At 44.2% G+C, this 13,528-nt stretch overlaps 1 protein-coding gene across 2 annotated transcripts in view; it reads left to right on the forward strand.

The window, feature by feature from the left end:
* The first annotated feature begins 1,688 nt into the window (after positions 1-1,688).
* TLK1 (tousled like kinase 1) overlaps positions 1,689-13,528 on the forward strand; it is a 67,990-nt gene continuing 56,150 nt past the window's right edge. The window contains exon 1 of one of the 2 annotated variants that reach the window (XM_066322830.1): positions 1,689-1,804. Coding sequence is in view for 1 of the 2 variants with exons in the window: in XM_066322829.1 (XP_066178926.1) it covers positions 2,395-2,542 (148 nt within the window). In the remaining variant the exon portion in view is untranslated. Of the gene's footprint in view, positions 1,805-2,149; positions 2,543-13,528 lie in introns of those variants that run through there. The other variant, XM_066322829.1, reaches the window with a different exon arrangement.

Here is a 13,528-nt window from a genome sequence, read left to right on the forward strand (position 1 = left end):
ATGAATGGGATCTTCTTCATGATGTCCTGTTCCCCTAGTCAAAGCAAGTAATGCTTTGTTTAAACAAGAAGTCTCAACTGTGTCAGTGCAATGATTTGTAGACAACAGTTTATAAGCAAAACTGGCAGAAAGAATTGCTTATGTATGGTTTTGTAAGGATAGCAGGGGGTTGTATGAAGTGGATGCAAAGGGCTATAAACACAGAGAATTTCTTTCACTTTTTCACTTACTGCTTTTTACTTTGCAGATTTTAAAAGCAGCATGCTGCAGCAGGTTATATTCACCAGGAAACAAGGTGCATGTTCACTTATGCTATCATATGGATTGTGGGATTATGAGTATGTTTTAGTTTTAACCTAGCAAGAATATTCTATACCAGCTGCTAAGTATTAATATTGCAGACTGAACTAGCACTGTTTTACTTCATTTCCAAGTACTGGAAATTTCCTGATATAATTTGCTTATGTAGAGTCTGAGAAGTCTTTAGGATCAAGTCCTTAAAAGCAAGACTTTGTTGAAATATCAGATCACTTCTCTCAGGAAAAAAAAAGAAAAGAAAAAAAAAGAAAAGAAAAAAAAAAGTATAGCTGTTACTAGATATATATCCTGGAACAGACTTGTTTAGCAAGTAAACATACTAATTTTTACTTAAAGTTTAATTAAAGTTAATACCAAATTGCAAGGAAACTTCTAGCTATGCTGTATACTTGTGGGAGGTGAAGATCTTAGATAATTTGACAGATGTCACTTTAAAAGGAAGAGACAAAATTAGTAATATGTGTGTTGTGCAGAGAGCTGCAATCCAACATTAGTAATCTATTCTTGTCATTCTCAAATAGAGGGGAAAGTAGGTTAGTAGATGGCCAGGATGTCTCCACACAGCAACCGCAAAGTAAGCGCCATGCCTGAATGACAAATATATTCTTCGTCTACACAAAATGCAATATCTCTACAACCCGTGATTTTTGTGTAAGTAATCAAAGTCACTGTTATCCCTGTTATATATAAATATGTATAAAATATATTTACCAGTTGCATTGATAAAAGGCTTTGTTTCAGAAGTGACTTTCCAAATATCTCACATTCTTAGTCGTGACTATGTTAATATTAAGGAAGGAAAAACTAAAAAAATCGGCTAAGTTTGCACTTTAGTCTCTAAACTCAAGGCTGAGAGGAACGTTTTGAAATTTGTCAGGTCGGCGTTGGCGCCCAGTTGGGAGCCCCAGCCCGGTGGCTGAAAGGAGTGAGGTGGTGGGCCTGGTACGTGATTCCTGCCCGCCTTCAAGTTCATCCGATGGGAGCTGCCGCTCCTCAGCGAAGCGGGTCGCGGCTGGCGGCCAAAGCCTTCTCCCTCGGGACATCAGCTTCTCCCGAGTACCCCCGAGTCTCTGCCGCCACTCCGTCCTGTCCGGGAAAAGAGGAACAGTGAGAAGCGGCAGGCGCCCGAGAGCCGCCGAGATGCCGCCTGAGCCCCGTTCCCCCGGCCGGCGCTGGGAAGAGTGCGCCCAGAGCTGCCGCTGGCGCTCCGGGAGCGGCGGGCTGGGCCGGCCCCGCGCGGCCGCACACGGGGAGGTGCCGGGCGGCGCGGCTCCGGCCCCGGCCCCGGCCGCCGCGCGTACCGTCTCCGCCGCCGCTCCCGCCCCCGCCGCCCCGCCCCGCCACCACCATGGCCGTGGCGGCGGGGCGCGGGGGCACGGGCGAGCCGTGCCGCCGAGGAAACCGAGACGGAGGGGAACGCCGCGGCCTCAGGGGAGCTAGCTCCGGCTGGGCCGGGGCGGCCGGAGGGCCGCCCGCGGCGCGGAAGGTGCGCGCTTGGGCACGGCAGGGGAGGTATCGCCGCGGGACGGGCGTGCGCGGGGAGGAGGCTCGGCCGGCGGGCGGCCGCGATCCGGCCCGGGGCAGGCGCCCAGAGGCGGGAGCAGGCGGCGCGCTCGGGCCGCGCGGCGCGGCGGGGCCGGGGGCAGGTGCGTGCGCGGCTGGCGCCGCTCCCGCCGGCCGCCCCTGGGCGGCTCCGGCTCGGCGGGGCTCGGCTGGGCGCCGGCGGAGCGCGGCGCTCGCTCGGCTCGCGATCGTGTTTGCGCATGACCCCTCCCCGCCTGCGCCCTCCCCTCCCCTCCCCGGCGGCAGCGGCGGCGGCGGCGGGGAAGGTTGGCCTCAGACACAGGCGGCTGCTCGGCGGCGGCGACGCAGTGCAGAGGTGCGGGCAGGTTGCGCTGGCCCCGCGCCCCGTCTCTCCCGCGCCCCGCCTGCCTCTGGAGCTCGCTCCCAGCCGGCGGCCTCCCCGCGCCGGTGTCGGGCCGGCCCCCCGGCCATGAGCGCGGCGTTGGGTGTCCCCCCGCCGCGCCGCCTTCCCCGCCGCCCCCGGCGGCTGCCGGGCTCCAGGAAAGTAGCTTGATGAGTGTCCAAAGTAGCAGTGGAAGTTTGGAGGGGCCGCCATCTTGGTCCCGGCTCTCCACGTCCCCACCGAGCCTGCAGGGCTGCTCCGCGGCGGCGGCGGCCTCCCAGCTGCACGGCGCGCCGCCCGGCAAGCCGCCCAAGGAAGGTAACCAGCGCGCCGCGGGGCTGCGCGGGGGGCCCGGCCCTTGGGGAGGGGCCCAGCCGCCGCCGCCGGAGGCCGGTCCCGGACCGCCGGGAAGCAGCGGCGGGAGAGGCCGGTGCCCCCGGCGGCGGCGCGGGGTCAGCGCTGGGCCCGGTGGCGGTGAGCGGAGCCTCGGGCGCCGGGCGAGCGGGGCCCCGCCGCCCCCGCCCGCTCGTCACCGCGGCGGTGCCTCGTTGTTCCCCCCCGCGCCGGGCCGCGGAGGGCGACCCGCCGTGCTCCCTCCGTGCCCGGGGCCGTCCGCCTGCCGCAGCCGCTCGCGTCTCCTCGGGCGGCCGCTCGCCGCGTCCTCCCCGAAATAGGCTCCCCTCCGCCAGCGGCTAAGTAGAAGTGCTGCGCCGGAGGATGCGGCCGCTGTTGCCGGAGGGAGTTGGGCACTTTTGGCATCATGGAGGTGGGAAGGAGAGGGGCCGACACCGGAGGCTCGTCCCCGTGGGGAAAGCGCCCTCGGGGGCGGCCGGTCTTGCGGCCAGAAGTGACAGGGCGCCTTGCGGCCGCCACGGAATGACTGCAACTTTCTCCTGTCCTCCATCACGCCTTCGATGATAATATTTTTCTCCTCCCTCCCCTGCTCCTCCCCTCTTGTGTTACACCGACAGCGACAGCAGGGTGTTGTGGGTGTTTGCAGGGAATATCTGTATGAAGGTTATGAGCAAACAAGTCCCTTCGCTGTTCCCTTTCGGGTATTGTCTGCTTTTCCTCCTTGTGTCGTGTTGCCACAAGATGTAGCAGTTATACAGCTAGTGAGTTGCTCGGCGCTTTTAGCTAAAATAACTACTTGCTGGACGCCAGTTAGTGGCGGAGGAGAACTTTTATGCACAGATACTTGCATACCGAGCAGTTGTATAATTTTAATTGATTTACCCCAGTTTAATGAATACCATTTCTTGTAGCATATGCAAAACGTCATCGCCCAAGCAGGAAACTTGCTAACTTAAAATAGAAATAGTTGCGAAGATGGGGAGTCTTTGTTTTTCAGGTCTTCCTGTAGATGCTTGCTTGCTTTTTGGGTTTTCTTGCGTTTTGTGGGGTTTTTTTTCGGTTGATAAGCAATGTAGGGGCTTGGTAACAGGGATTCGACATCCTGAAAACGTATAATGCAGTCTGGTTTCTCCATTTTCCACACCAGTAGTTGTCAGACTTGTATCACTCTGTGTCACTTTTGCACACGCTCCTGCAGGTAGATTGACATGAAATGCTCTAGAAAATACCTAGGAAGGAATTATGGTATATGTTAGAGATGCTGAGTAAAGTGGCAGGCATTTTGTGCTCATCTTCTCCGGGAGACCAAAGGCGTTAGAAAAACGACCACCACCAGCCAAAATCTTAGTTTTAAGTTTATTGAGAGTAGGTTTCTTCACTGTTGCAACTCTTGTTATGAATATGCATGCAGATAATATGTATATATGTAGGATATTTTTGGATGTATTTCAAATACCTGCCATACAAGCTTGAAATGATTATTGCAGTATAAATTATGTATATATTTATTTTATGGAGGTCTTTGAGTACCTCTGTAAGATAAGAATATATTTTGTGAAACTCATTTTTAATATGATGATTATGCTGTTTACATTTTTCTTTCTCACAGCTCATGCTGTTGGATTTTTCTGGGTACTGTAATTTGCATCCTCTTGTACAGATGATGGAGTTAAAAGTAATCAAAACCTTGGTGTTTTCTTGGTACTGTAATGTGTTGCATTTGCTTGGTGTTCCTGGGTTATGTTTAAATGGTCCTCACTAGGTAGCTCTCTTTGAAAATGAACATAAGCTGCCAGGCTTGGGTTTATGTTTTGCATTCATGCTTGTGGGATGTTATCAATGCATCTTACTTTATGTATATACGTTTTACAAAGAAGTATCTTGATGGAAATCAATAGGCCCTGAAATATAAATACATTAGTATGTTTATAGACATTGGCTTATATATGTGAAAGATTGATGCAAGATCAAACTAACAAGCATGGAATATTTGCAACGCGGTGTGTTTATAGGAGTCTGTGCAGTCATCGATTCTAAACTTGTGATACCTTGTGATGTTAATGGAGCTTGTGAGTTTTGGAGCAGTGCACAAGGCTGCCGGCCCATACTGGATCACAGCTGCATGGCTGCTGGTGCCAGTTTTGAGTGGGTAATATTTACCGATACAGCGCGTTTGGCACTTGTGCAGGGCTTTTTTCCCAGCCTGGCCTTCTTGTTTGTGGATTAAAATCCCTTTGGTTGGCTCCTGTGAGAGTTGTGTCCCTGTTGCCTTTGGAAATGCAGACCTTCACAGAGTGTTCCACATGTGCTGTGGTTGATCTCACCTCACCTGTGGAGGTCTGGTACCAGCTCACATCTCACATGGGCATTTGAAGATTCTGGTTTATTACAAACAGAAACCCTCAACACCTTGATTTAGCAAGTTCTAAAAGTATTTTCGGAATCTCTAGTAGGAAAAAGGCAAAAAAGAAAGGCTCTGGCATATACAACAGTTGCACAAACGCATTTTTTAGAAATTGGCAATACCTTGTCAGTATCAAAAGAAACTACCTGGAAAATATGGGTGAAATTAGAGGAAATAATATTTTTAATAGACTATAATCTTTTAAAATGCACTGCAACATTGCAGCAACATTTTCCATTGGATGTTTTCTTCTATATCTTGGTCTAGAGTAGCTTCATGGCTTTGCTGTATTGATTTGAATTTGTTTTGAGGTTTTGAAATGAAAAGACTGGGATGGATTTGAATATAGTTGCAGCTATACACTTCTACTGTATGAGAACTGTCTCGTTTCCATTTTAGTGTAGCTTGTAAATGTCTGTCGTTCTGTCAGTTGTAATATATACCCATAACTTACGTGTGGTATATGTGGTCACTTAAGAGCCCTGCAGTAGATGTTATCAGGAATTTAGGAGGACTGTTATGTGGTATTATTTTACATACAGTATGTGTGCTTGTGTGACTAAGTCTTGTGCCGTAGCTCACATAATTGCAGTCACACAGTTTCCTGTTGGAAGTTTCTTGATTTTCGTCTGTGTGTAACTAAAAGTATTAAAGCACATACCTGCAAAGTGCTGTTTTGTAAATGGAGAATGTTCAGGCCGATGCTGACAAGGCAGAGTCAGAAGACATTCCATAGATTGTCTTGGGCTGGAAGGGACTGTAAAGGTCTAGTTCCAGCCCCCCGCCATGGGCAAGGACACCTCCCACTAGACCAGGTTGCTCAAAGCCCCATTCAGCTTGGTCTTGAGCACTTCCAGGGAAGCAGCATGCACAACTCCACAACTGCTGGAGGGTCAACCTGTTCCAGAGTCTCACCACCTCCAAAGTAAATAATTTATTCCTAATATCTAATCTAAATCTACTCTGTATCAGTTTAAAGCTGTTGTCCCTTGTCCTGTCCCTTCATGCTCTTGTAAAAAGTCTGTCCTACTTACAAATAGCCTCCCTTTAGGCAGTGGAAGGTCTCCCCAGGGCCTTCTCTTCTCCAGACTGAACAACCCCAACTCTCTCAGCCTGTCTTCGTAGCAGAGATGCTCCAGTCCTCATGATCATCTTCATGGCCTTTGTCTGGGTTTTTCCAGCAGGTCCATGTCCTTCGTTGCTCTCCAGGTGGGGTCTCAGCAGAGTGGAGTAGAGGGAGTAGAACATGCCTTCACGTTCTAGGCATGCTGCTTTTGGTGCAGCCAGGACATGGTTGGCTCACTGGGCAGTGCTGCAGGATCTGGTAATTAAGCATAATGCTTTGTAGGTTATTTTTTGTGTGTGCTGTTGGCTTTCAGTACTCTGCTGAAAATGAAATAGAATGCCAAATAGAAGTTTGAATAGAACACAACAGGAATACAAATTTCAGTTTTCAAATTTGAGCCCAAATTAATATATGATGGTGAATAAACTTATACCATGAATTTGACAGTCTTTGAAGAAGTTATATTGTATGGGTAGCAAATTTAGCAAATTTTGTTGGTAACTTTTTTCTTAAAATGTGATAAATGTGTATTGTTTGTATTTATTGTTACCTAAAATGTGATGGTAGTTGTGCGTCTGAGCACAAAAGTAGTTTATTTCCTTCTTAACTTTCCAGTCTAGAAAATGCTTCTAGATGCCAGGCTGTGTTTATGCTACATACAATATATTAATCCATTAACATGAAAGCAACCTGAATCTTATTAAAACTTCCAGAGTCATTGTTTTCTGTTGTTTGCGTGTAGTGTGAAAACTCAGCTACTTTGTTTATTCTAAGAGGAAGTTCTCAGTAATTTTATTGTCTTTTATTATTCAACTGTAGATCAAAAATTTTATGGATTTGGCCAGTTTATATGGGAGCAGAGAAGAACGGGAACACTTTTTGTATTTAAAAACTATGGCATATTTTTACTCAGAATGAGCACAGCAATCATGAAAGGTTATTTAGGCTGGCTGTCACACGAGCAGGTGTTGTCTGAGATTAATGTTGTGCCAGTGATACACACAAATTCTAGCTTGTGTTATTATTGCTGGTTTTGTTGAGGATGTGATTCTCTCAGTAAGCTGATGCTTGTGCCAGATTCTTTGGAGATTTTGTAGCAGGTCCAAATGAGAAATGGGAAAGGCAACCTTTTTTAATACAGATCCTTGTTTGTATCTGGTTTTCTAAAAGGCACGTGCTGTGCAAATAGAGTAAATTAGTCAACTTGGCCAACTGTTTTGTTTTAATTCTGTTTTATTCTGCCTGGAATGGAAATTTCCATTAACTGGTTCTATTTTAAATGGAGAGGGAATTGATATAGGGTTACGATATTTTTATTTATTACCTCCATTCAAATAAAAAACTTGTTATTTCTCTCATTCTTTTTTCCCCCGCTATGTTTTTTTCTTGTTTGGTTTTGTTTCAGCAAGTAATTTTTTTCTTCACCAAGCTGAAGTAAACTTGCTTGTTAGTAGTAACTGCAGTTATTCTTGACATTTCTTTGGATTTTCTTAGAGCCTGATAATCCTCAAAGATTGCAAAATAGTGTAGTGACTGCTGGGAAACACTACCATATATAGTGCATCATGAGCAAAGTTCTATAGAATTTTGCTACCTTAAGAATTGAGATTATGGAAATATGACAGGCTTAAACAATCCTCTATGCTTTTTGTGTTATTGGTATAAGGTTGTGCTCTGAAGTAGTACTTGCTCACAATCCATTAACTCCCATACAAAAATTTTACTTCCATGCTGAGCTTTTTTACACAAGAAAACATGTTGAAGTTAGTAAATTGTTTTTATGCAATAGAGTAGTTCTGAACTGTAGCTAAAAAACATAAAAGCACACAAGTGGGAGGAAGAAAAGCTTTATGAAGTTCTTTCTGTTTGGCTTGGTGTGTTTCAGTTATAAAAGAGGAAAAGGGAAATTTGGGTTGCCAAATTGCTCTGAGTGGATATGAAGGTGGGTAGAGGAAGAAGAGTGGTCAGGATTTCTGTTGAAAATGCCGGTACTTCAGTTGTGATCGTTGGAGAGCAGTTGAACAGAAGCTGGCCACCATAATATAACCCAGTTTTTCAGATGTTGCAAGTAGAAAACTTCTAATAGTTGCTGAAAATAACGAGGAACAAGTACTGCACTTTCTGTTCAGTACATAAGGACAAGGTTCGCTAGGAGTAGGGAAGCGTTAGTGAGCATCAGAAGGTATTTTGGATCCTACATTTCCCATCATCTTCATTCTATTCTTATTGAGATGTTTTGTTTGGGATAGGAAGTAAGAGCCTACCTCCTTCCTAGGCACCTTCTCTCTGGAGGTCTTACTCCTTTTTTTCATTCCTGACCAGAGCACTGGGGTATACCAGCCGAAGAATCTTGGCACCTAGGCTTTCCCTAGGGAGGGTGTGGTAGGTGGGAGGAGCATGACTGCTTCTAAGCTTTAATCCACCTCAAATTTAGTCCTGGAAGAAGGAAGCAGGAGGTCTTAAGTGAAGCTGGACATGCTGAAGATGCTGGGGGAAGACTGGGACTGTGCGACCCTTTGGGATGGGTCCGTGCTGGAGGGATTGACTGAAGTCAGAGTGACTATATTATTAATTTTAATCATGATTTAAATCAGTGAGCAGGAAACCCTGATTAAATAATTGTTTTTAATTTTATTTTCCATTTGTACTTAATTATTTTTCCTAAAGAAAAGTTGATTCTAATTGGTCTAATTTGATCATACATCTTGCTAGGAAGGAGGGGACACATCTATATGCATTTATTTCAGGTGTTATGCAGCTTACATTCTTAATGTTTAAGAAACATAATTCCCCATGCTTTAGACAGCTTTTAGCTAACTTTGTTAGTTAAATAAAATGAATTCTAATTGTGCTACGTACATAATAAGAAACAAATATATCCAAATGTGCATTGTGTTTAAACCAGATAAAGGAGAATAGTCTGTAGTTTGTGAAATGAGTCAATTACTTCTGGTCACTGTGCCTTGCGAAATGTGGAGTTAATAGATCAACTCCAGTCACCAGTCCTTCGTGCTCTTTGTTTGGAAGAGAAAGCCAGGCTTTCCTGCTTTCCAGCTTGTCGGTTGCTCTTTAGCAGTTCTGAGTAACCCAACTACTGGAGTGGTTGAACAAATGAAAATGGCTGAAGCAGTTGCTGGTGAAAGTTGATCAAGTGCTTCAGAACTCCAATTCAGGCAGCTCACCCACAGCTTCCAGTGATGTGATGGTCTGTCTGCCAGCAGAGCATTACAGTTTATAATGTTTAAATGTATTTTTCTCTTTTATGAATTTAATAGATCATAAACTTTAAACCTCACCATAGATTCTTATTGCTCCAAGCTTTGATTAAACATTTGGTGTTGAAGTGTATTTTTAAAATACACAAATAAGAAAAATTGCCTGCCTTGTGCTCAATAGCTTTATGTGGAAAGGCTCTGAAGCTGACAATTGTCCTCCAAGGATTTAGAGGGACAGCTAGTGATTGTTGAGTGACTACACAACTGTGACAGGAATGTGGTCACTTTGGAGTGGGAAAGTTAATTTACTGGAGCTTTTATGTAAATCTGGATGTCATGGAGAAGCTGGTGTTCCCTAGGACCACCTCTGCTTGCTGAGAGGTGGCAGCAGGAGCATTTAGCAATGTATCCTTATATCTGCAGTTTTATGTGGGTGGAAACTTAAGGCTGCAGTGCTTTCTTTATAATGCCCTTATGAACAAAGCACTCTGAACTTCATGTTTTAAGAGATGGGGATGGTGGTAAGAAACTCGAGTGCCTTTTACAGGAAATGAAGACTGACCGATAGTTCTTTGGGGGATTGAGGAGTACTAGATTCCATTTCTATGGACTTCTAATAGACCTATACCTATAAGAGAAAAAGAACAACTTTTCTTGAGGAATAAAGGAAATCCTGATGCTTTTAGAAAAATTGGTTGTATGATGTCACACACCCCCAGCCTTTTAGCTGTTGAGTTTTGTAACTACCTTGAACTGAAAGCATGTAGATACTTAAAGCATTGTGTCTTGGATCTGTAACTTTAGGTGGATTGCATTTTTTAATAAGCAAACAAAATTCTGAACTATGTGCTGAAGGGCAAGAAATTGGAAAGTAATCTTACAAATAGATGTATGAGTTTCATATGTTCTGCAAGTCTGAAACAGTATAATTTAGATCCTGGTCTTGCCACCGTGGGACTGTGATGTGGTTGGGATCATGTGGATTGAACAGCAGAGGTGTTTCCCATTTCTGTTCTCCACCATGGAACTCTTTGGCCTCTTGGTTCTATGGAGACAAACTCAAATGATGCTACAAGCAAGATTTGTAATACTTCTTTTCACTCCTGTGGCTTAGACTAATCCAGCCTGTACACTGCATAGCTGTGTTTGGTAAATACTGGGGTTTTTCTAGTTAATGCTATGTTCTCATAGGTTCCACAGTTTTGACCTAAATTTTGCAACAGTACTTAAGCCAATTTTGGTGTGAGTCCTAATACCCTCTTGCTAACTACTTTGCCTCTCAAAGATGTTATAGCCTTTGTTATTTCTTAGATTATTCTCAGTAAAAGTGATGAGAAAAGCAGTGTCCTTTAAGAAGTTCATATTTTCATTATAAAGCTATTGAAAATAAAATCCACACATTATTAATAATAATCACCTTAACAACTGTAGAATATTTGAGAGTGGTGGTGGTGGTTTAGGGAGTGTGATTATCTTTGTAAAGTAAGGGTTTTTTTTATTTAAACTGTGATAGTAGTGATTGTAAAGAGTGATTTTATTGGTATTACTAGAGTTTTTCTTTGGTTTTTTTCAGGGGTTTTTCTTGGCAATTCAGTTATTTCTTGAGCTGGTGGCTGTTTGGGAGTGGTTGGTGTGTCTTTGATACATGTTTTAGAAACTTCTTGACTGTTAAATTAATGTAATGGTTTAGTTTCAGTCGTTTTAGTCACAGTATTAAAGTTTGGTAAGAGGCTCTCTTTCTCTTGTAAGGTCTCCACAAGCTTTAGCTCTGAATAAAGTGAAATAATTCTTCTTATAGTACTTGTGTTCTTAGTCTTATGAAGGGTCATTATGAGGAGTGGGATTTTACTGTTTAAAAGTTACAAGTAGGATTCAAATAGAAGTAATTCCTGAAGGTATAGGTTTACAAATTTTAAATGAGATTAAAAAAAAGCTTTCTCTGTGCATGTTATGGCCTCAGTATGTGGTTACTTTTTTGAAGTTCATTGCTTATTTAATTTACTTATACAATCAGATTACATATGGCCTCTTTGTAATTAAATTGTATTACTATATGATTGTGATACAAATAATGCTTAAGAGGAGTTACACCAGTATTCAAACTGAAAAGCAAATGTCATGTTGATCTTCCTTGTTAGGTGGTACTTTCTATTCTGCATCCATACATGATTTTTCTTCAGTTGCTTGCTTGATATGCACTACCATATCCAGAATATGCAAGTGGTTACTGTTGAGGAAGCAGCAGTTTTATATGTTCTGAATGTACACTTTTTTATGTATACACAAACCATTGTCTCAGTGAACTGTTTTATCATTTGTAATACTAATGTTGCTGTTAGGACCCTGCATTTCACAAAGCAATCTCATAAACAAGCTAAACTTACACAAAGATTTCAGTTGCCTTTTAGTAAAAATATTCTAAATTCCTGTTATTATTACGTACCTCTTAAAAACTTGTTTCATTTTTTCAAATATGTAATTTTGTTAAATCTGATGATGATTGCAGATGGTACAAAATTTGGCAGCTGGATTAATCATGCTAGTTTTGCCATATCACGAGTTTTACTTTTTGGTATTGTTTGCTTTTAACTAGAAGGGCAGAAATGTGTAAGGTTCACAACACCCTTGATTATGTATTAGTGTTTTCTCCTTATTTGTTATACTTGCAACATGCATCATACTTTGGGTATGAAATAGTGAAGCTCTGACAATGCAGTAATCTCCAATAGTGACAGGCTTTGGGGTTTTTTCCCCCATGTTGTGCGATTGCTGGTTGAACCCGATTTGTTCTCTTGGCTACATCACAACGTGCTGTTCTCTGAGCCTTTCACTTGTTTTTTCCTTCCAGAGAAGTGCAAACAACAGGCACCAGTCTCTGCCAGTGTCTGACACCACCTTCCTGCTGTTTCCCTTAAATGTTTCTCTTCAAGTTTGTTTGAACCAAAAACCAAAAGAAGGGGGCAGTTTTTACTGCTATTTTTTTTTGTGTGTTCTTCTTGTGGCTTTGAAATCTCATCTTTCTAAGGGAAGCAAGCAGTGAGGCAGCAGTACCAGTGACTGTCAGAAGTTGCAGAATTCAGGAGTGTGCCACTATCCCTGCTGTCCCTGAGTGGGATGTGTGCTCTCTCCTACCCCACCAAGTCACTCAGCCTGCCTTCTCCCACTGCCAGTTTCCCTTCCTGACTGGTGCTGGGCTGCAGGGATGATCTCCAGTGCCATCCTGGTTCTCTGCTTCTCCTGTGCTTCTCTAAGCAGTGGTCCTCCTGCTCAGTTTTCATTTGTGCATGCTGTTGACGTTGCTGGTGTTAGGGCAGCCTTCACATCAGGGAGTGGGTGGGTGCAGTAGGAGCAGGAACCTTCTGGATGTTTGACCTCCCATGCTCAGCTGGAAGTGCACTCAGTGGCACTTGGTGCCAGGATGTACCCAGGAGTCTCCTCCTGTGCCTGCAGCACATCACCATGCAGGAGCTGTCCTGCTGTAGTGCTGGCAGCAAGGGTGAGTGCTCTGTGCACTTAGGATTTCACAGGCACATGTGTCTGGAAGCACTGGAGAGGAGTGCTCGTTTATCTGAGGTATCAAAGGTCTTGCTGACCACCAGTTACCACTGGAAAAAAGGTGACATCCAGTTTTAAGGTTGTTGTGGGTAACAGTTCAAAGGACAGATTTTTGGGAAATAACAGATGTTGTTAGTGTTTTTTCAGTCTTTAATGAAATTGCTCATGCTTTTTTAGATTTAAGTTAAGACAGGTTGTTACAAATGCTTTTTTTTTTTTTTTTCATCCATTGGGTCATGAAATTTATTTGGTTTGTTGTATCAATGATCCGAAGATAGTGAGTGGAGGAGCTTATTTCTGAAAAATAAGCCATTTTTAGTGGAGTTTTCTCATTTGGTAAATAATCTTCTTAGCACATAGTACTCACAGAACAGTATTTTGTTGTGTGAAAACAGTAGATGAAAGCAGGGAATCGGTGTTCCAGTTAACTACCAAAATAGGTAGCTTGACTATTAGGGATGGAAAGGGTTTCATTAGAGACTAGACTGATTTTAAGAGTTAGACCCAAACCTGCCTGGTGTAGTCAGTTGTGTTGCTATTTACTACCTTGTATTTAGAAGATTTCCCGTGGTTAGACTTTATCACCTGTTGATATTTACTGTGGCAGTGCAGGGGCTGAAGGGGACGTGGCTGCCAGCTCTGGGGGCATGTGCTGTGTGTTGGCCCTGCTGGCGGTGGGAGCTCCCACTGGGCACAGGCAGAAGACAGTT

Source organism: Sylvia atricapilla, chromosome 7 (assembly GCF_009819655.1).
Source record: "Sylvia atricapilla isolate bSylAtr1 chromosome 7, bSylAtr1.pri, whole genome shotgun sequence".
Classification (NCBI taxonomy): Eukaryota; Metazoa; Chordata; class Aves; order Passeriformes; family Sylviidae; genus Sylvia; species Sylvia atricapilla.